Source organism: Balaenoptera acutorostrata, chromosome 12, assembly GCF_949987535.1.
Source record: "Balaenoptera acutorostrata chromosome 12, mBalAcu1.1, whole genome shotgun sequence".
NCBI lineage: Eukaryota > Metazoa > Chordata > Mammalia > Artiodactyla > Balaenopteridae > Balaenoptera > Balaenoptera acutorostrata.
The window spans coordinates 64137812-64161077 of NC_080075.1; the positions used below are offsets into that span (position 1 = coordinate 64137812).

A 23266-nucleotide genomic window follows, 5' to 3' on the forward strand; every position below is an offset into this window, starting at 1 on the left:
TCTATAACTTTCACCTCGTTTTTAATTTCTTTCCTCTTGCCATTTATTTGAGGAAGGAATAGGTCATATATCCTACAGAATTTCCTTCACTTAGGATTTGGCTGATGGTATCCCCATGGTGTCTAGTTAGATCTAGAAACTTGATTTGATTCTGTTCTGAAATTTTTTTCTGAGAATACTCCCTAGGTGATACTATATACCTTCTTTTGCTTCACTCCAGGAGGAGCATGTCTGGTTGTTCTGCTTTCGGTGATTTTAAGTTTGGTCAGTGGTTTGTGGTGGTGTCATCTACTACTATCAATCTTCCTTGTCAGTCTTTCACCTAATGGTGTTAGCAGCCATTGATGATTATTGCCTGGATCCATTATTTCATTAGGGGTTGCAAAATGTGATTTTTGGATTCTATCAAACCTCTCGCATTTATCATCTGTGATTCTTCTATGAAGAACTTTCCCTAAAGTTGAATGGGACAGATGGGATAAATATTTATTAATTTTTAGAATGAAGTGGCATCCCAGCAACCTCCAAAGGTGACAAAGAAGTTTTTTTTTTTAGGCAGGAGTGTGATCCAACCTATACTTTGAAAGTGTTTAGACTGGGTTGGAGCAGGAAAAGACTATATTTGAAAGGTCAGAAGTCCGAGAGGCTAAGAGGGCCTGAACAATGGGAGGGGACAGAACCAAGAGGAGCTGGCAACTAATTGGATGTGAGGATTTAGGGAAACGTAAGCATCAGAGATTACCTCTAGCTTGGTTGGATGGTGAGTGCCAGGAGTATGATGCCATTAAAGAAGGTACAAATCTCAATCAAATTAACCCCGTCAAAGAGCCATGCATGTTTCAGAGATATTTTGTCTCACACTGTTATCTACCACACAGTTTTTAGTTAGAATTTAAGCCAATAGTGGGGCCGCTTTTCACGTGTCACCATGGTGAGGGGGAGCACATTTGGGAGGTAAAACACTAGATCTCATTTGGAGATGCCAAGTTTGAGGTACTGCCATACGCAGGGGAGGGTGTAGAGCAGACTGTAGGAAATGCAGGAGAGGAACCTGAGAGAAAGGATGAACTGGAATCATACACAGAAGAGACGTGTATGTTATCTGGAAGTAAGCGCTGATGCTTAACTTTGAATCCAAGGGATTGCCCAGGGAGAGATTACATAGAGGAGAGGGCTCAGAAACAAAAGCACAGCAGACCCCTCCATTTAGATATTTACTCTTTATATCTAAATGTCAATCCACTCCCTAATGTCTGTGATTCTACGTCTGTGACCGTGAGCTATCCCAGTCACGACATGTCTTCAGGATGGTCACAGATGCAGGGACTACAGTTGATAGATGTAGAGGCCCCCCTATTGGCTTACACTCTGGCTAAAAACCGTGTAATGGGTAAAACTCTGAGGCAAATCAAATCTCTCTCAAATATGTGTGGCTCTTGAGGGGTCAGTTTGATTGAGACCTGTATTAGTTTCCTAGGGCTGCTGTAACCAATGACCACAAAATTGATGACTGAAAATGACACATTTTTTTTAAAGATAAATTTATTTATTTATTTATTTATTATCCATTTTTGGCTGTGTTGGGTCCTCGCTTCTGTGCGAGGGCTTTCTCTAGTTGCGGCGAGCGGGGGCCACTCTTCATCGCGGTGCGCGGGCCTCTCACTGTCGCGGCCTCTCCCGTTGCGGAGCACAGGCTCCAGACGCGCAGGCTCAGTAGTTGTGGCACACGGGCTTAGTTGCTCCGCGGCATGTGGGATCTTCCCAGACCAGGGCTCGAACCCGTGTCCCCCGCACTGGCAGGCGGACTCTCAACCACCGCGCCACCAGGGAAGCCCAAATGACACATTTTTATTCTCTTTCAGGAGGCCTGAAGTCTGAAATGGGTTTCACTGGGCTCAAGTCAAAGTGTTGGCAGGGTCGCGCTCCTCTGGGGGCTCCCATTCTGCATCCCACGTTCAGCATTACCTGAATAGGCCCCAGCCACACAGGTCTGCTCAGGGTCACCTCAATAGGCTTTTGTGCTCAACGGCTCTCGGCTACAGTTTCTACGTGAAATTCCCTTCAATCTTTTTTTAAATAACAGCTTTATTGAGACACAATTCACATACCATAAAATTCACCCCACTTAAAGTATACAGTTCAATGGTGTTTAGTATATTCAGAGTTGTGCAACCATCACCACAATCAATTTTAAAACATTTTTGTCACCCCAAAAAGAAACCCTGTACCCATTAGCAGCCATTCCTCATCTTCCTCCAACTCTAGGCAACCACTAATCTACTTTCTATCTCCATAGACTTGCCTATTCTGGACATTTTGTTTAAATGGAATCATACAGTATGTGGTCTTTTTCACTTAGTATGTTTTCATCTGTGGTATAGCATGGATGGAAATTCCTTTCCCTTTTATTGCCAAATGATATTCAATTATATGGATATATCACATTTAATTCACCTATTCATCAGCTGATGGACATTTGGGTTTCTACTTTCTGGCTAGTATGAATAATGTTGCAATGAATATTGGTGTATGAGTTTTATCTGGACACGTTTCCATTTCTCTTGGGTATAACTTAAGAGTGGAAATGCTGGGTCATACTGTAACTCCTTCCTCGTAACTGCATATCAAAGTTATGTTCAAAGCCCAAATTCAGTGCTTCCTCCATAGTGTTCTACCATCTCCCACTCGGAATGAAACTTCTCCCTAATACTTCAGTTATATAGTTCTTCAGTATTGTACCTACCAGTTTGCTTTGGAGCTCAGTTATTCCTGCCTGGGTGTCTCCCTCCTTATAAATTTCTGGAAAGCAGAGACAGGCTCTCTCATTTTGATTTGCCCCAAGGCAGCAAGTGTATTACCCTGCATTTAAGCAGGAACTCTATAAGTGCTTTTGAATTAGTAGGGAATAAAAGTGTTAAGAATTTCATATACCTGATCCTGCAAAATGTGTCTAATACTAAATAATAATAATGTTCACTGTAAGATTTCAACAATTAAATGTTGATAAATAACACTTAAAGTAAAGGTGGGCATGGTAAACCAATTTAGTATATTAAAGTCTATTTATTTTGAATTTTAAAAGCTCCAGTATTTTGGGTTTATAAGTAGGAAAATGAAACATTTTAGAAATTCTAGATAGGACTCTGAAAATAAACATAGTACAATATAAACAAAAGTAAATGACAACAAGTAAATTTCTGGCCTCTGGCCTGGAAATGCAGACCACAACTCTGGTGGACTTATGGGTTCCATCAAGGTTATTCCTACATTCACAGAATATTTGTTCACAGACATATTCAAAATACTCTAGGCCACTGGGCAGTTTGCCCTACAGTAAGAGGAGAAAAGGAAGCCAGTTCCTAACTCCATTCTGGCTGAAATTATCCACATGGCGTTGGGTCTGTCCAAATGAATGTTGGTTTGTTGGCTGAAATGACAGGAAAGGATGTGACTATAATTCCAAGAAGATATACTTTGTTTTATCTGTTAATACAATGTTACGATTTTTTAAATGAAAAAAGTAACTATCAAGCAGTTTTATCCAAATATATAAGCTCCAATATTTTATATATGTATTTATATTCATAAAAATCATAATTCAGTTTCTAGATGAAGAACTGAGGCCCAGAAGTTAACTATGTTTTCAAGCTCTGCTGCATTTTATTTTTATTTATTTATTTGATTGCATGGGGTCTTAGTTGTGGCACACAGGCTCCTTAGTTGTGGCGTGTGAACTCTCAGTTGCGGCATGTGTGTGGTATCTAGTTCCCTGTCCAGGGCTCTAACCCAGGGCCCCTGCATTGGGAGCGTGGAGTCTTATCCACTGCGCCACCAGGAAGTCCCTCTGCTGCATTTTAGAATCAAGGGTAATGATACACAGACCACAGTGACCAATTACATCAGAATCTCTGGAGGTGGGACCTTTGTATTATCATTTTTTTTAAAGCTCCCCAAGTTAGACTTGAGAACAAGTGAACTAGGTCACATTAGGTCAGAGGCTAATACAACTCATACTACTGATTATCTTAATTTGGGCAAGTGTAGGTTAGCTTCTGCTATGTTGTCAGGTATGCTGTTTATAATAAAAAGAAGAGGCTGATCTCTTGCTCAATGCTACTAAAAGGTGAGCTGTAAAACTGTACAGACGAGGTCACAACTTGATCCAAAGAACAGTCATGCTCTAGTTTAACCTAGAGCACTAGTTCTCATCCACAGGTGATAATCAGATACATTCTTAGAACTTTAAAATAGATAGATATCCGGAAACTATCCTAGACTAGCTGAATCAAGTCACTCAGGGTGGCACCTGAGCTTGTGAACTTTAAAAAAGTTCATGATTTTGATGCCCAAACTTAGATGGAGCTCTCTAGAGGTGTGCCACATGGTATGTCTTTAGCTATATCTGGTTAAATTATAGGGAAGCAGAATTCAGCTTAAGACAGAAAAATAACTTTAAAAATGACTTAGAGCTACCCAGCAATGCAATGGTCCATTTTAAGGCAGTGAGCTCTCTGTGGCTGGAGAAATGAAGGCAGAGGTTGGATTACCACCTACTAGGAATGTTGTCAAAGGGATTAAGGAGTTGGATCACCTGATACTTAAGGTTACTCCCAATTATTGTTTCTTTAGCCAAAATGGGCAATTGTTCACTTATAATGGATATACACATTGCTATGAAAACTCACGATTTTACGGAATATCGTAATTACTTTGTTTGTAAAACTGATTAGAATTAAGTACTATTAATGGAACCTTGCCTCTGACATTACTCTTATTGAGGGGAATACTTTTCCCCTCCTTCTCTTGCTTGCATGGATGGAAGGGAACTTCTTCTTGCTCCTTGGAAGAGAGAAGCGTGGGAACAAGCTCTGTGAACCTGTATTCATTCCGTCTCAACAGAGAGGTGTCTCATCTGATGAGTGATTTTGGGAAAAGGAACTGAGCATGTATGGCCCCACCCCTGAGGGGTTGGTTCTCTCACCTTGAAAGCTAATGGTCTCCTAATGCAAAGATGGGCTCTGTCCCTCCGAGGCAAGGTCGGCAGTTCTCTCTAACCAGGGAGATCTCGCAGGGAGCATGACTGGAGAACAAGTCAACTAGCTCTTTATTTCATTGATAATAAAGCTGATATTTTGATCTCCAACTCCCATGTCTTATTTCTCAGTTTGTTCCAAAGTGACGAAGGGAATAAGAGAGCTGGTGTCCTTAAATCCCATAAACGTCACAAAAGAGTCATAAATTGTAATTGCCCATGTCTATAATAATTGTGTTCTGAAATGGCTTTCCATTATGTTTTTGAAGCCAGTGAACAATTATATTCTAAAGTACAAAGTACTTCTAATGTACAAAAACAATGAAACATATAAAGGCCCTCTTTCTTTACTGGTATCAAAAATTTGGAAATTCTAACTGCTCAACTGTCTATCTTTAGGAAACACTAACATTTGCCAAGCTTCTACTTTATTGAGAATAATCTTAGTCATGATCTGCAGAAGTTGGTCCTGGGCAATTTGAAGACAGGTCTTCTTTATCTGTAATTTATGTGAGGAAAAGGAACAATTAATACAAATTGCATAGTATACTATTCTAGAAAATTATTTCAACATGACATGTATTTTGTAGCTGTGTTTGCTTCTTACTCTGCTAAACAAACCAGGAAAAGATACAACAATAACCCAAAATTCTTCACCTCTCATGTACAAAGTCCTTAAATTCAAGTCAGCAAAGCTGACTTGGGCAAGTGTGTTAGAAGGGAAAGCACTTGTGTCCGTTAAGACATTTGACACATTTTAAACCATTTCTTTCCTTACAATGAAAAAAAAAATGGAGTGGATTTCAATGTTCTGATTTTTATGGTTCAGGGACAGTATTCTACCTAAATACAAAAAAATTCGTTCTAAAAATTTACTATATTTTTCAGGTAGCTGAAGAGTCATGAAAAATAAAGCATGAAAAAAATTCAACATCCTCAAGTGATTAAAAACTCTATTTCTTTTGAAATAGAAGACTGAAAAGTTCCCTTCTGCACATTCAGTTTCTGAAAAGTTAAAAGCACCTTTAATCAACCCTCAATTATTTCTCTGTCCACTATTTCTTTAAAGCATTCATCCAACATGGCCATTTGGATGGAATAAAAAAATTTCCATTGTCTATGGGAAATGTGACTTTCATAAAAAATCAAAGCTAAAATCAAAGAGTGTTTGTATTCAATATTTTTAAAAAGTATAAAGTATCTTCTTACCTTCATAGGCTGTTCCACACCAAATACAATACAGATGTTCTTCTCTTAAATAACTAGTCAATATTTGTAATTTTTCCAGTACCTAGATATAGGATACAAGCATATTAATAGTTCACATTGAACAGAATCTTGGTTTTCGGGTCTCTTAGATCATGCTGAATTACCCTAAGGCCCTAAGTCTTCTACTACACGCTCAACCAGTTAGGAGAGGTGTCAAGGGCGGAATATATTAGAACATGTCCCAGTTTACCAGTTACCCTATTTTCACATCTGTCAGACACAACGGAGACCCCTTGTTAACATTTCAACAATAGAGCTTGGCTGGCTCTATTAGAATCAGCATCCTTTAAAGACCCCTTCTACTTTCAACAAATCTGGGTGAAACTGTCTCTCTCTACCACTAAAGTTCTCATCAATGGTCTCCCAGTTAAGTGGAACATATGGTTTTCAAATTGTGAACGTCTCCTACTACTCTTTTATACAAAGTAACCACAGAAATGTGTATTCTTTTCTTGAATAATCTCTACTTCCTTTGAATTGTGTTTTTTTGCTTTGTTTTGTTTGTGGGTGGGGGAGGGAGGTACTCAGAATCACTTCCAGGAGTTCAGCAGGAAACAAGGTAGAAATTAACATAAGTTACATTTGCAGCTAATCCATCATCCAAACTAAAACTGAGGTGAGAGGGTAGACTGAAGCTAATGGGGAAAATTATATTAAGTTTTGCTTTGGGGTTCATGAAATAAACCTGTAATGCAGTGGTTCTCAAGGGGTGATTTTTTCCCCTCGGGGGAAAACGTAGTAATGTCTGAAGCCATTTTCCGTTGTCACAAGGGGGAAGTGCAACGGACATCTGGTGGGTGGAGGCCACAGATGCTCCCAGATATCTCACAATGCACAGAACGGCCCCCCGACAACAAACAACTGCCCAGTTCAAAATGTTAATCGTGCCAAGGCTGAGACAGCCGGCTTACGGAACTGGTGCCAACACATACACTTAAGTCTTCACTCTTATATTCATCTTCATCTTGTTCTTCTTCTTCCTCTTCCTCTTCTTCAGTTTCCTCTTCAAGCCTCAACCAGTACCATGCCTCCCTGGGAACCTGAATATTCTGAAAATGTAGAATTATTCCCAATTAAACATAGCTAAACATAACTCTATCACAAGTATGTTCCTGTCAACATGAATTCATTCTCTCAATTAAATATTTACTGAGTGCTGCTTTAAGAGTAAAGCACTATGAACTACGGGGATGCAAAACCCAGTTAGAATACTGCCTCCCAGTTGCTGACAATCTAGTAGGGAAAAGAAGCTATGGGTATAAGTAGCTTAATGGGTATAAAATGATACACATCAGCGAAGAAATCTTAAGTATCACGACACATATTCAAAATAATGTGCTATGGAAATAGAGAAAAGAGAGATTGCTTCCAGCAATCTATTTACATATGAAGGAAATTTTACAAACATTCTTGAGACTTTTTTGTTTTAATTGAAGGAAACTTTTTTATTCTTTTTTTAAAAATTTATTTATTTTTTTGGCTGCATTGGGTCTTCGTTGCTGCAAGTGGGCTTTCTCTAGTTGTGGCGAGTGGGGGCTACTCTTCGTTGCGGTGCGAGGGCTTCTCACTGTGGTGGCTTCTCTTGTTGAGGAGCACAGACTCTAGGCATGCGGGCTTCAGTAGTTGTGGCTCGCAGGCTCTAGAGCGCAGGCTTAGTAATTGTGGCGCACGGACTTAGTTGCTCCGCAGCATGTGGAATCTTCCTGGACCAGGGATTGAACCCATGTCCCCTGCAATGGCAGGCAGATTCTTAATCGTTGCACCACCAGGGAAGTCCCCATTTTTGGGACTTTATTTTATTTTATTTATTTATTTTTAAAATAAATTTATTAATTTTTTAATTTATTTATTTTTGGCTGCGTTGGGTCTTCGTTGCTGAGCGCGGTCTTTCTCTAGTTGTGGCAAGCAGGGCTACTCTTCATTGTGGTGCACGGGCTTCTCATTGCAGTGGCTTCTCTTGTTGAGGAGCACGGACTCTAGGCACACGGGCTTCAGTAGTTGTGGCACGTGGGCTCAGTAGTTGTGGCTCGCAGGCTGCAGAGCACAGGCTCAGTAGTTGCAGCGCACGGGCTTAGTTGCTCTGCGGCATGTGGGTCTTCCTAGACCATGGCTCGAACCCGTGTCCCCTGCATTGGCAGGTGGATTCTTAACCACTGTGCCACGAGGGAAGCCCCCCATTTTTATCTATCTATCTATCTATCTAATTATTTATTTATTTATGGCTGTGTTGGGTCTTTGTTGCGGCGGGCGGGCTTTCCCTAGTTGCAGCGAGCGGGGCTACTCTTCATTGCGGTGCGCGGGCTTCTCATTGCAGTGGCTTCTCTTTGTTGCGGAGCACGGGCCCTAGAGCGCACGGGCTTCAGTAGTTGTAGCACACGGGCTCAGTAGTTGTGGCTCACGGGCTCTAGAGCACAGGCTCAGTAGTTGTGGCGCATGGGCTTAGTTGCTCTGCGGCATGTGGGATCTTCCCGGACCAGGGCTCGAACCCGTGTCCCCTGCATTGGCAGGCGGATTCTTAACCACTGCACCACCAGGGAAGTCCGAAGCCCCCCATTTTTGAGACTTTAAATGAAGTTATTTTATTTTGATGGTAATTGAACCATCAAAATAAAAAAGAAATGAAATCAAATCAAAAATTGAATTTTAAGAACCATTCAAATCTGAAATAGATAGTAGTCTACCATGATTTTACTAGTTAGAGACACATACGGTATTGGATATGGACTGAAAATAGGCTATTCTGGTTAACCAAATATCCTGGTGAACAGAATTTCCACACATAATAGTCCTGAGTAATCAATATTCAAATAAGTGGAGAACAGTTAAGTGTAAAAATGGTATTTTACCCTTAGAGGATAATTCAGACTACTCAGGTTCCTGCAGTGAACAAGTCATTATTATGAGTATCAGTTATCATAGATCAATAGTGCATCTTAAATGAAAGCTTTAATGGGTAGATACACCAGGCTTGGAGTTCTCTCTTTCTCTCTCTCTTTTTAACAATAAAAATACACAGCAAATCACACTGGGTGCCAAAACACTTTACCAAACTGAAAGCAGGTAAAAGGCTTACCTTCTGAGTATCCAATTGTTGACAGGCTCTCTGGCTTCTTCTAAGATCTCCTTCTAGCTTCATTTCATCTTGCTTATTTTTAAGTCGCATTCTGATTCAAAGAAAAAAATAGTACATTAGAGGTCTGTGCTCTCTTTATCCATTTTATATGTCCAAGTACCAGAAAACATACCGCAATAAAGAAAAGGTGAAACTATAAACAGCTAAAATACCGAAACTGCTCTGCAGCTCTTTCTTCAACTTGTTTTTTCATGTGAATCTTTCTTCTATAGCTTTCCAATTTTTCCTCTGCTTTCCGTTTTAGTAATGCCTCATGACCAATGCCACTTTTTCCTGCTCAAACAGGACACACTGATGAGAAATGTACTGACTTTATATTTCAAAACATGACAACTTAAAATTTCTTTTTCTGGCCACACCTCGTGGCTTGTGGGATCTTAGTTCCCCAACCAGGGATTGAACCAGAGCCCTAGGCAGTGAAAGCGCCAAGTCCTAACAGTTGGACTGCCAGGGAATTCCCTAAATACTTACAGATTAAATGCAATTCTAATTTGAGTACAACCACTCAAAATCATTTGATAAGACGGACGGGAGAAAACACTAGAGATTTTTTTTTAACCCAAACACATAATTTGATTTTTACAAAGATCATTGGTCTGATCTAATAAGATGGTAATACTATACACATTTTTTCAAATTGGGAAAACAGTATCAACTTTCATACTTACATATAAATATGGTGAACAAATAAAGTATATATTTTTTTCTCTTTAATTTGTCCAAAGTATTAAGAAAAACATTTAATGGATACATCTGTCTCAGGATACTTTTAGGACACTCAGTGGACAAAAATAGCTTTGTGCTTTTAATGGTTACAACACTTTTTCCCCTGTATTTTTATGATTAAAATTTTATTTTATACTGACTAAAACTTACTTTTATTTTTAGTTTAAAAGGTCTAGGGCTTCCCTGGTGGCGCAGTGGTTGAGAATCTGCCTGCCAATGCAGGGGACACGGGTTCGAGCCCCGGTCTGGGAGGATCCCGCATGCCGCGGAGCAACTGGGCCCGTGAGCCACAACTACTGAGCCTGCGCGTCTGGAGCCTGTGCTCCACAACAAGAGAGGCCACGACAGTGAGAGGCCCGCGCATCGCGATGAAGAGTGGCCCCCGCTCGCCGCAACTAGAGAAAGCCCTCGCACAGAAACGAAGACCCAACACAGCCATAAATAAATAAATAAATAAATAAATTTAAAAGGTCTAGAAGTTTAACTAAGAAACATTTTACTGAGGGTGTCTTATGATAAGAACTGTAATAGTACCACCGTAAAAAAGTATTTATTAAGCAAATATATGTGCTAAATTTAAGTGTAAGTTGTTATTACTGGTAAATAGCCTCAAAAATAATTACATACCTGTTTTGACATTGAGAGGAATTGGTTCAACAATACCGTCTCCTAAAAAATAAAAAAGAGAACAAAACACAAACTACTTTAGAAATTCTTCCTCAAACTACAGGTAGGTGCAGTATGCAACTTTATAATGTTCTATACTTATCCCCTTCAGTTTCAATGATACTCAGAACTGAAACTGAACATCAATACTCTACAATCAACTACCACCCTCGCCTTCAAATACTTAGTCCTCAATAAGGCTGATCCACAGCCTGCAACGCCACCTGAAGGTAGGAAAGATTTTAAGAAGTGAAAACACTGATATATATCCAGGAGGGTGGCAGCCACAAGAGAGAGCAAAGCCTTGCGAGGTGAAGGTCAAAGCAATGACAATAAAGGAGAGGAGAGGAGAAAAACAGCTTACAGAAGCTACTATACGTATATGGCCTCTATCTCTTAAGCAATCTCATTCCTAAAAGAGAGGTGAGAACTGGGCTTCTCCAGCTGAGTGGTCACTCAGGCAGCTGCCACAGGTACAGAGCAAGCAGGGCAGAGTCCTGCCATCATCTCCGATATTGCTTCACTGTCCTTTGGGCCAGTGTACTTCTTAACCCTTCTCTTGTCACCATTCTTAGCTGCTGCCTCCATTGTAAGCCTCGTCCATCCCACTTGTTAGCGCCTTTGAGGCCGAGCTGGGCAGATAAGCAGCTCTTGATGGCACATGTCTAAGGTGGATGTAGGAAGATGGAAGTTCTCCATAAGCTTGCCAGCAACATAAGAGCCTAGGAAGCTTAAGTTGTTTCAATTTCTGTGTAGAGGGACAGAGATTAAACGAGTCATCACTGGTACTCATCAATAAATTACAACTGTTTATTTCTGGCTGTGACTCACCACTTTTGCCGAGGGCCTGACCACTTTTATAGCCCATCTTCTGGAGCAAAGCAAACCCTTTGTTTTCACAGCCTAGTGCATTCTTCAATCCAATGTCACGTCTCTCTTGTTCTTCTTCTTTTAAACTCTTCTGCTTATTTTTCAAATTAGCTTCCTGTTGCTTTTCTTCTTTTCGACGGGCTTCTCGGATTTGCCTCAGCATTGGCAAGCCTGGTCTGATATCTTCTCTGAAGAATGAGGGAAAAGGTTATTTTGGACCAGTACATGAAAGTTTCTCATAGCTTTGCCACTTACTCACTTGACACTACTTAATATTTCAGTGCTACCTCTAGGAGCATCTTTGTTGTCACCACTGTTAGAACATAACCAGTGTCCTTTGAGAATGACTGTGTTAGTTAAAATAATGAAGGCTGGTACCATATTGTAAGAAACTAAAAGTACAGAGTTGAAGAAATTAGAAATAGTAGGTTCAGACTAATTTTTCTAAGAGGTTCGCTATAATAAAAAGCAAAGCTGGGGGCTTCCCTGGTGGCGCAGTGGTTGAGAATCTGCCTGCCAATGCAGGGGACACGGGTTCGAGCCCTGGTCTGGGAAGATCCCACATGCCACGGAGCAACTAGGCCCGTGAGCCACAATTACTGAGCCTGCGCGTCTGGAGCCTGTGCTCCGCAACAAGGGAGGCTGCGATAATGAGAGGCCCGCGCACCGCAATGAAGAGTGGCCCCCACTTGCCGCAACTAGAGAAAGCCCTCGCACAGAAACGAAGACCCAACACAGCCATAAATAAAATTAAAACAAACAAACAAACAAACAAAAAAACTGACTCAGTAGAGTCTTTGTAAATTAAAAAAAAAAAAAAGCAAAGCTGGACAGCAGGTATTAAGAGGCGATGAGATGAAATGAAGTAAAACAGTAAATATCCTTGGAAAAGGGGAATAAAAAGAATCAAGGGCAGGAAAAAAACACCTAGCATTAAAAAGGAAGAAGAGATTTCTAGTATCTTTGTACTATAGACATGTAGGAAGTATTTCCATGAAGCAATAAGACTAAGTTCCAACCTCACCTTTAAAATCAGTGGCATTGCTTAGGGCTTCCCTGGTGGCGCAGTGGTTGGGAGTCCGCCTGCCAATGCAGGGGACACGGGTTTGAGCCCTGGTCCGGTTGGATCCCCCATGCCACAGAGCAACTGGGCCTGTGCACCACAGCTGCTGGGCCTGTGCTCTGGAGCTTGCATGCCACAACTACTGAAGCCCGCTCACCTGGAGCCCGTGCTCCGAAACGGGAGAGGCCACGGCAATGAGAGGCCCACAAACTGCGGCGAGTAGTGGCCCCTGCTTACTGCAGCTGGAAGGGGGCTGCGCAGCAGCGAAGACCCAACACCGCCAAAAATACATAAATAAAATAAACAAATTTATAAAAAAATAAAAATATATAAAATCAATGGCATTGCTGAAAAATCTCCATATATGTCTTACACATATCATTTCATGGGGTGTGCACATTTACTTACTGAACATTAATGAAGGCATCAGACATATAGTCCTCTTCTTCTGCCATGTTCAGCTTCATATGGCAAAACCATCTACAAATCAAATAGGATAAAGTAACGGTTACTAATTTTCAGTTTACCAAAATGGAAATAAACCTGTATGCATCCCCAGCCATGACCCTTCTCTAGAGCTCTACTCCATATTCAAGTGTCCTTTTGACATCCTTCTGGGTGGAGCTCTCAAACTCAACAATCCAAACAACTCATTCTCTTCCCCCTCCCAAGACCTCCTTCATCCTTGTATTTCCAAATTAACGTCACCACTATCTCCCCCTTCCTGACCTCTTATAAACCTCTGTCAACTCTTCCTCCGTATTATCCCCCATAGGCATTTTTTCCTATAGTTGTGACCACTGCTTTCGTTCAGGCATTTTTTTCTCACCTGAACTATTACAACTGCTTCCTAATTGGTCTCATTGCCTTTGGCCTCTCCTCCTCCAACCCATCCTCTAGAACCTCTCCAGAGTGGTTTTTTAAAAACATAAGTCAGGCCATGTTACTTGCCAGTTTCAAATCCTTCAGTAAACTTTACCCTGTGGACAGTGGAGGAACCATCATTTTCACATGGTAGCCGGAGACATCCTTCATAATCTGACCTCTGACTCTCCTCTAGGACTCATTAGTCACGCCACATGGTCTCTCTCATTGCCCTCAGAACACACCACAGACAGTTCCCTCCTCCTAGGCCTAGACTACCCTCCTTCACAAAAGCCTGTCCTGACCACTTCAGGCCTCTCTCCATAGCACTTTATGTTCAAGCTGTTCATTTGTAACTTGATATAGTTAACACTTCACTTATGTGGAAACACTTTTGAGGACAGTTTCTATCCAAAATAGTTAAAATCACGTAATTATAAAGTACACTTCAAACTTTATTGTGTATATGAATTGCCCTGGGATCTTCTTAAAATGCAGAGTCTGATTCTGAGCTGGAGCTTGAGGTTCTGCACTTCTAACAGGCACCCAGGTGCTGTCAATGCTGCTGGTCCAGTTGCTGGATACAAAAGCGGTCACTTGTTGCAGTGCACATATGCTGATTTGGCCTGCTCACCATCCTCCCCTTTGGAAATCCGGCCCTCTGCCCTCCTTGTGGTTCTAGTGGAGGGTGGCAATCTTAGTACCATATACTCTCTTGGGCACAAGATGGCCAGTTATAGTATCTTATGTCCTAGCAAAGGCGAGGGGATGACCTAAACAGGGCAAATAAGCATCTCTTTCCCTAATGATACGAATATATGGATTGCAGGGGAAAGAAGCTCTCTTTGTTGGGGTTTCTAAACTGGAAGTATGTGAAGCTGGGCTGTGGATGGCCATCTTCTTGGCCATTCGAAGAGATCCTGTTCTGCAGAATGAAGCCAGAGAGAGACAGGCCTAAAGGCAATGAGTCTCCAACCCTAGTTTCCAAGGCCCTGATTCCTGCAGCTCTTTCTTTAATGCTATGACCTACCATTCTTCCCAGCTACATAGGCTGATAAGTTTCCTCATTATTTAAGCTTGTTTGAACAGGGGTTCTGTCAACTGTAACCAAGAGTCTGGACAATTACATTGGATGAAAACAGTATTACTGTACTGGTTTTTATATTTTTAATGTATATCTTCCCAACTAGGCTGTAAACCAAAAAGATAAGTCCCCTGTATACCCACTGCCTTCCACTGTGTCCCAAACATCATAAATCCTCAGTGTTTAGCTATGATGAGGATAAGCAGGGTCTTTAATTATATTTCTGATTTTGTAGTAATGGAATACTTTTTTCCTGTGTCGCCATGTCTTATTTTTTTTTAAATCTTCTTGTAAATCTATCAATACAGAAAACTGCATAAAATAAATGTGTAGCTTAGTGCATTTTGATGAGGCAAACACTCTTGTAACCACGTGGTAGCCTCCAAGATGGCCCCCAGTGATTTTTACCTCTTGGTTTTCAACATCCTTCCACAGTGAATGGGTTGACTTATGTAACCAACAGGATGTTGTAGAAATGGTGGAGTGTGACTTCTTGGTCATAAAAGACACTACAGCTCTTAGATCACTCTAACTCTGAAGTTAGTTAGATCACTCCCTCTGAAGGAAGTCAGCTGTTATGTAGTAAGGATATTTAAGCAGATCTATGGAAGTGTCCACACAGGAGGAACTGAGGCCTCCTGTTGACAACCAGCACAAACTTGGGAGTGACATGAGTGAGTCGCCTTGGAAATGGATCCTCCAGCCCCAGTCAAGCCTTCAGATGCTCACTGTGGGCTGGCATCTTCCTTACAACTTCTTTTTTTAATTTTAATTTTTTGATTATTTATTTATTATTTTTTGGCCGCGTGGTGCGGCATGTGGGAGCTTAGTTCCCCGAGCAGGGATCGAACCCACGCCCCCTGCACTGGAAGTACGGAGTCTTAACCACTGGACCACCAGGGAAGTCCCCATTACAACTTCTTAAATTCCAAGCTAAGTCAAACCACTAACAAACTCCTGACCTACAGAAACTGTGAGATAATAAATGATTATAGTTATTTCAAGCTGCTAAACTTTAGAATAATTTGTTCTACAGCAAAAGATAATAGAAATCATCACCCATATCAGCAGATAGAACCTTGTCAGCCACCCAGAAGCCCTCCCTGTCCCCTACCCTATCGCACCCCTTACAGTCACTTCCTTTTCCTTATGGTTTCATCATCCACACATGCATCCTTAAACATTACAGCTTAGTTTTGCCTAATTTTCCTTTTATTACAATACAATAAGCTAAAAGTATGTAAGATTATATCCAGCACTTGTGGTAATTCACCGTCTCTAAATCTCAGATTCTTCATTTGTAATAATAGTATTTTTATACATAATGATCTAGCACCTACCGAGTGTATCAAACATTTTTATCCCATTTAATTACCATTAACAACTCTGTAAGGTATGGACAGTTAGTCCTGCTTTAATTAAGACTCAGTATGGGGCTTCCCTGGTGGCGCAGTGGTTGAGAGTCTGCCTGCTAATGCAGGGGACACGGGTTCGAGCCCTGGTCTGGGAAGATCCCACATGCCGCGGAGCGGCTGGGCCCGTGAGCCACAACTGCTGAGCCTGCGCGTCTGGAGCCTGTGCTCCGCAACGAGAGAGGCCGCGACGGTGAGAGGCCCGCGCATCGCGATGAAGAGTGGCCCCCGCTTGCCACAACTGGAGAAAGCCCTCGCACAGAAACGAAGACCCAACACAGCCAAAATCAATCAATCAATCAATCAATCAATCAAACATACGCATCTGATTCAAGATCCTCATTAAAAAAAAAAAAAAAAGTAAGTGGTTAAAAAAAAAAAAAAAAAAGAGTATGGCTAAATGACTTGCTCAACACCACAAAAAATCCAGGTCTCAGAGCTCATTTACTGCAAATAGGATTCTATTATTTTTAAGGGACCTATTTAGCTCTAAAGTGCTATGCAGAGGGGTTACAGGTTTTTTAAACCCCCTTTTTATGGGTACAATATACTTTAGCATCATCTGTTCCCATAAGGATAAGGATAAACTTCACAAGGCGATAATCCTGGCAGAATGACGGTGGCTTGGATCACAGTGACAGCAGTGTAAGTGGTGAGAAATGATCGGATTCTGGGTATATTCTGAAGATAGAGGTAACGGGATTTGCTGCTGGATTGGCGGTGGTGTGGGAAAGATCGATGTCAAGCATTATTACTTCAAGGCTTTTGGTCTGAATACCTGGAAGAATGGAGTTACCATTTTTTGAGAGCGGTTAGACTGTAGCATCAGGTTTTGTTTTTGTTTTGTTTTTTGGCAGATAGTGGGCAGGGAGGTGGCAATAAGAGTGCTGCTTCATATTTCTTCCCTCTTGTTTTTGTGGCGCGTGGGCTCAGTAGTTGTGGCTCGCGGGCTCTAGAGCACAGGCTGAGTAACATATGTATATGTATAACTGATTCACTTTGTTATAAAGCAGAAACTAACACACCATTGTAAAGCAATTATACTCCAAATAAAAAGAAAATAGTGCTGCTTCACATGTACTGAGAGTCAGTCCCATTACACATCCAAGTGGAGAGATGGACTAAGTAGTTGGATGTACAGTAGAAAGGTGACAAGAAGCGCGTCAGACCCAAACACTCCTCTCAGGGGCCGCAGATCCCTTCCCTCTCGCGGCCCTCCCAGGTGCAAGCGTGCCACAGACGCGACCACTCACGGGTGGGAACATTGGTGATGGTGTGACGGGTAGTCACAGCCAGTGCACAGATCACCGCCCTTCATCATTCCACCAGGCGCTCACAGCTCCTTACCTGGCAGCTCTACTCTCCCCAGACCAGCTCGCGAAAGCTAGCGCTGCGCAGACGCTCACCAACCTGCGCCGGATCTCTGGGCCTTCACTTCCACCAGAGTTTCCGCGGCCAGTGTCAATTGGAAACCGGAGGCAGGCGGGGCCAGGCGGAGGTGGTTAAGTGCGCTTGCGCAGGATCAGCCTTCCGCGCACGCGCTCTCCTCGCGCTTCCGGCTGGCAGAAGTGCAGCAGGCGGGGCATCCGGGTCCCTTGGCGGCTGCTTCTATCCCCGGAGCTCAGCTCGTCTACCCCTGCCAGACTAGGAGGTGAGGCCGACCCGTCCGCCGCCATAGCGTGCACGTTGACACACACACACACACACACGCACACACACACACACACGCACGCACACCCCAGGGCCCCCACTAGGTTATCAGAGGGCTGGGGACGGAATTCGAGTTCGTAATGAATATTTGCCCTTTTCAGGCGCCGGACTTGGTTCCGAGTCGCCGCCTCCTGGGGTTGACAGCCCGGGTGACCCGGCAAAGGCCTGAGACGGCCTCGGGCCCGGCGCTTCGCTGCCTTCCTCCAAATAGCCGGGTTTACCCGGACCTGCAGCGCGCGCGGCCTCTGCCTGCTGCGTTCCTGGACCGCCCGGCGTTGTCGCTGAAGCTTCGGCCGCGGGGACCTGGCCTCCCGCCGCCACCTCATCCCCGTAGGAAGACTCTCGGAGCCTTCCAGTGTGGGATCTCTCCTGGGACGTTTTGACCTCCTCCTGGGGCAGGTGCAGCAGGGGAAGCGGAAGGGTGCTGTGCACCGAGCAGTGGAAGAGGAAAAAGGAGGATGGGTTGTCAGGCCCTGCTGGGGTTTGATCTCGGTGCTTCAGTTTTCCCGTTTATGGAATGGGTTAATGACGTGTTTTCGCTAGGCATTTTTTTTCTGGAATAATGCCTTATTTGCAATATTTATTTTAATTTTCCTTTGAACCCATTATTCATTCTTCCTCACCAAGCATGACTTGGTTTTTTTTTTGCACTCTTATCCTTTAAAATTAGGTTCTCAGGTTTTGCCTCAAGGAAGTTATGTAAGTTTCCTCCAAATGAAATGAGAAGTAAAGCCTTATTTTTCATTTCTTAGTGATTACATTTGTTAAGTTTGACTTTTAACATTAACAAGTTCTTACAAGTATTTTAAAATTGTTTATTTAAGGTGTGAAATTAAAACTTCAGTCATGGAGTTAGCCCACAGTTTATTACTAAATGAAGAAGCTTTGGCTCAGATCACTGAAGCGAAGAGACCAGTTTTTATCTTTGAATGGTTGCGATTTCTTGATAAAGTCTTAGTTGCTGCCAACAAGGTATGGTATTACTTTTTTTCTAGTTGGGTTAACATATATAAAGACTATTATGTGTACATGATTTGTAAGAAAACACATTATGTTTTGGAGGTTGTGGGTCATTTGTGGAACTTGAGAATATTACAATGTACTGTAGTAAGAATTTCTTGTCTGTCCTTTTCTATCCTGTGGCAAAACCCAAACCTCTTTTAAATCCAGCTTATTGCCTGGATAGAGACTTAATGTTTCTACCTGGACTTCTGAATGTGAGTGGAGAAAAACATGATTATATGACTGCTGTCACTTTTTTTAAAAAAATAAATTTATTTATTTTTAATTTTTATATTTGGTTGCGTTGGGTCTTGTGCGGGCTTCTCATTGAGGTGGCTTCTCTTGTTGCAGAGCACGGGCTCTAGGTGCGCAGGCTTCAGTAGTTGTGACATGCGAGCTCTAGAGCACAGGCTCAGTAGTTGTGGCGCACGGGCTTAGTTGCTCCGCGGCATGGGGGATCTTCCTGGACCGGGGCTCAAACCCGTGTCCCCTGCATTGGCAGGCAGTTTCTTAACCACTGCGCCACCAGGGAAGTCCTGGGTGCTTTCACTTTAAATTCATTATCTCCAACATCAAGTGGTCCCTCAGTGCTGTGTAGCAATTCCAGTATCTTCACTTGTCTCTCTGAAGAGTTAATAATAGGCTTTTCTTTCTTTTTCCTTCACAATCTTTACACCCAAGTTACTTTTCATTATTTGTGTGTTTATTTTCTGTCTTTAATTTTTTTTTTTTTATTTTTTTTTATTTTTTATTTATTTATGGCTGTGTTGGGTCTTCGTTTCTGTGCGAGGGCTTTCTCTAGTTGTGGCAAGTGGGGACCACTCTTCATCGCGGCGCGCAGGCCTCTCACTATCGCGGCCTCTCTTGTTGCGGAGCGCAGGCTCCAGACGCGCAGGCTCAGTAATTGTGGCTCACGGGCCTAGTTGCTCTGCGGCATGTGGGATCCTCCCAGACCAGGGCTCGAACCCGTGTCCCCTGCATTGGCAGGCAGATTCTCAACCACTGCGCCACCAGGGAAGCCCCTATTTTCTGTCTTTAAAATTAGATGCTTTCCTCAAACATTTGAGGAAAATTTGGCTGTCCAAATTTTGAGTGAGTAGTAAAAGTTTTCTGGTCAGGGTGAAGTGTGCTTCGCCATAGACTAGTCCAATTCTTTGAGGAACCCCTTTAGGTTTTTCTGAGCTAGTCATTCCCTATAAGAGACTTTTTTACTCTAATGTCCTAAGGTATATGACTAGCTGCCAAGGTTTGAGGATTCGGGGGAGAAGGCTGGGGACTTCAACATTCAGTGTCTAAACTTTTACTTAATCCCCCTGTTTTCAGTGCAGTTTTCCCAGCCCACAGCTGTGCCCGAGCTCACTAAGTTCAGGATGGAGGAGAGAGATGTGGGAGTCTTACAGCTTCTTAAATAGACTCTCAACCATTCCTTCCATTTCTAGGCACAACTTGACTGTCTCTTCTATAAGCATTTGGGGCCTCAAAACAAGAGCAACAACGAACAAACATGAGCTTTTCAGGGGTCCTGTGTTGGAAGTTGGGGCTTTTCTTAAGTTTCCATAATGGGGATACCTGGCTTCTATATTTTACATTGATTCTTTTTCTGTTTTCTTTGCCCTTTTATATTGGTTCTTTTTTTTTTTTTTTTTTTTTTGGTTGCCCTTTAGTATACTTTTAGTTTCTGGAGAGACAGAGACAGAGTTAATGCATGGATTCATTTACAGTCTTTAACTAGAAGTTTCTATTTTCTCTTAAACCCACTCCAGCTGGATATTTTTTGCCTCCATTACACTGAAACAGATCTTGTATTGCCCAAACCAACGGTCAGTATTCTGTTTTAATGGAGCCGTCAGCAGCTTTTGACATAGCTGATCCTCTATCTTAAAGCACAAAATATCTTTTTTTGTTGTGAAATTGAAAAATACAAAAGAGTATATAAAAAGTATATCCAAATTATGAAGCATAATAATATGAACATCTGTACACCCTTCACCCAAATTAAAAAATAAATTGTTATCATTACTGTTGATGCACAGTTGGGGTGAAGTTTTTCCTGTTTGTGGTTCCCAAGACACTATTTGCTTTTAGTTCTACTCCTGCTTCACTAGTTACTCCTCATTCTCTTTTGCTGGCTCTTTCTCAGTCCTGGGCACTCTTTTTTTTATTTTTATTTTTTTAAAAAAACACATCTTATTCCTTCAGTGATATCATCTAATCTCATGATTTTTACTACCATCTTTGTAGTAATGATTCCCAGATATCCAACTAGCTACTCCACCTCTTTCTCTTGAATATCTAAACAGCATCTCAAAGTTAACATATTTAAAACTAAGTTCTCGATTTCACTGTCTCAAACCTGTCCTTTCCCCAGTGCTTTCTATCTCAGGAAATGACCGTATAATCCTTCTGGTTGCTCAGGTCATAAATCTTAGAGCAATTCTTCACTTCCTTCTTTTTCTCAAACTCCACATCCTATTTATCAGCAAATCATATTGGTTCTCTCCCCTAAATATATCCAGAATTCAGTTACTTCTCATTATTTCCATTGTTACCACCCTCATTTCTTGTTGGATTATTGCCGCAACTTCTTAAGTGCTCACCGTGCTTCCAGCCATGTACCTTGTAGAGTATCCTCAGCTCAGTAGTCAGAATGACCCTGTTAAAGCATTTAATCGTGTCCCTCCTCTGCCTCAGACTCTCACTGAGAATAAAGTATAAAGTTCTTACAATGGTGTATGAGGCATTGCATGACCTGCTCCCTTCTATCGTTCTGACTTCATCTCCTGCTACTTCCTCTGTCTTATTTTGCTCCGGCCACACTGGCTTCTTGCTGTCCTCAAGCATGCTGAGCATGCTCCCACCTCAAGGCCCTTGTACTTGTTCCCTTCCTGGAATGTTCTTCTCCCAGATATCTGCATAACTCACGTCTTCACTTCTTTTCAGAGATGCCTTTTTCTTACTAATCTGTATACAACAGGAAGAACTCACAGTATTCATTTGTTTATTTGGTAAACTCTGTTTCTCCTCACTAGAATGTAAACTTCATGAGGGCAGAGACTGTCTATTGTAATCACTCTTGCACCCCAGTACCTAGAATAGTGCATGGCATATAAGTGCGCAGTAAGTATTTCTTTAATGGATGGATGAATTCTCAGCATTGATTATGAGTAGATCTGAATATTCTGTTGCCTAGAGATCTTCAGAGTTTCTTTTGGTTTCCTTTACTGACCTATAACTTCATGAGCTACTGACTTTGCTTTTATAGGGGACCCTAGCTGAGTTCTAAGATGTCAATTGTCCATAAACCCAATATTTTACATCCTTTGAGTGACTGTTGGTTTTATTTTTTAATAAGTCAGCATGGAAACTTTTTGGATATAGAGTAGTCACTTTTTTTTTGTTTGTTTTTGTTTTAGAGTAGTCACTTATATTGGCAGCTAATTTTTTGGAATTGGAGGAGAATGAGGAGAATATTTAATCTAGGAAAGAATGGTTCATTTTTTTTTTTTTTTAAATTTTTATTTATTTATTTATTTATTTATTTATTCACTTTTGGCTGTGCTGGGTCTTTGGTTCGTGCGAGGGCTTTCTCCAGTTGCGGCAAGTGGGGGCCACTCTTCATCGCGGTGCGGGGACCGCTCTTCATCGCGGTGCGCGGGCCTTTCACTATCGCGGCCCCTCCCGTCGCGGGGCACAGGCTCCAGAAGCGCAGGCTCAGCAGCCGTGGCTCACGGGCCCAGCCGCTCCGCGGCATGTGGGATCCTCCCAGACCAGGGCTCGAACCCGTGTCTCCTGCATTAGCAGGCAGATTCTCAACCACTGCGCCACCAGGGAAGCCCGAATGGTTCATTTTTTACTGAACTCTTCCTTATCTTGAAAATTCTCATTTATGGTTTTATGCCTAATGTAATATAGATTTTAATTATTAGAATGCCTTAACTGTTAAGTATTTTTAAATTTTCACTAAAAGGTAACAAAATTATGTATAAGAAAAAAACTGATGATGTTTTTAATTTTTTTATAACAGACTGATGTAAAGGAAAAACAGAAAAAACTTGTTGAACAATTAACTGGATTAATAAGTAGTTCACCTGGACCACCTACGCGAAAATTGTTAGCTAAAAATCTTGCAGCCCTTTATAGCATTGGAGATACTTTCACTGTTTTTCAAACACTTGATAAATGTAATGACATTATCAGAAATAAAGATGACACTGCAGCCTACTTACCAACAAAATTGTAAGTACTTACTTTGAGAGTGACCCTTGAAACTTGTTTTTTCAGAGTAATTTATCTTAATAAGGGCCTGCTGATCATAAAGACCCCTGTGTAGATGGAACCTGAGGCATGCTGCTGACAATAAAAGCTCTAAGTAGGTCTGGGAAAGGGGTTCTATTTCAACATATGCTCCATTGCCCCTGGGACTTTTAGCAAACTA

At 41.9% G+C, this 23266-nt stretch overlaps 2 protein-coding genes across 8 annotated transcripts in view; one reads left to right on the forward strand and one right to left on the reverse strand.

The window, feature by feature from the left end:
• Positions 1-1524: 1524 nt before the first annotated feature.
• On the reverse strand, positions 1525-17625 carry GPATCH11 (G-patch domain containing 11). Of its 4 annotated transcripts, none has more exons than XR_009009878.1 (10): positions 17467-17625; positions 13168-13239; positions 11658-11884; positions 10788-10829; positions 9587-9707; positions 9375-9465; positions 7234-7350; positions 6242-6323; positions 4982-5531; positions 1525-3427 (listed from the first exon to the last, which is right to left on the reverse strand). XR_009009878.1 is itself a non-coding variant. In XM_057557966.1 (10 exons), exons 2-9 carry the CDS (start codon positions 13224-13226, stop codon positions 5476-5478), a joined length of 795 nt encoding a protein of 264 aa, XP_057413949.1. In that variant the 5' UTR covers positions 13227-13239; positions 17467-17625; the 3' UTR covers positions 1525-3427; positions 5443-5475. The 4 variants fall into 4 exon arrangements, 3 of the variants coding, with proteins under 3 accessions (XP_057413949.1, XP_007167221.2, XP_028018234.2); XM_057557966.1 differs by having other exon boundaries at positions 5443-5531; XM_007167159.2 differs by having other exon boundaries at positions 1525-5531.
• A 73-nt stretch (positions 17626-17698) lies between these two features.
• HEATR5B (HEAT repeat containing 5B) overlaps positions 17699-23266 on the forward strand; it is a 93087-nt gene continuing 87519 nt past the window's right edge. Inside the window, exons 1-3 of one of the 4 annotated variants that reach the window (XM_007167161.2) lie at positions 17699-17770; positions 18654-18801; positions 22856-23067. In XM_007167161.2, the coding sequence (XP_007167223.2) occupies positions 18676-18801; positions 22856-23067 (338 nt within the window). In that variant the 5' untranslated portion in view covers positions 17699-17770; positions 18654-18675. Of the gene's footprint in view, positions 17771-18079; positions 18229-18304; positions 18529-18653; positions 18802-22855; positions 23068-23266 lie in introns of those variants that run through there. The other 3 variants (XM_007167162.3, XM_007167160.2, XM_007167163.2) reach the window with 3 other exon arrangements.

Bases quoted from the DNA above. Each gene is read 5' to 3' on its own strand.
- GPATCH11 (XM_057557966.1), bottom strand. From the start codon at position 13,226: ATGAAGCTGAACATGGCAGAAGAAGAGGACTATATGTCTGATGCCTTC. The intron at 10,830-11,657 runs GTGAGTCACAGC...TTTATTTTTTAG, and splicing joins TCAGGCCCTCGGCAAAAGTG to GAGACGGTATTGTTGAACCA. The intron at 9,466-9,586 runs GTATTTTAGCTG...TCTTTGAATCAG, and splicing joins AGAGCTGCAGAGCAGTTTCG to AATGCGACTTAAAAATAAGC.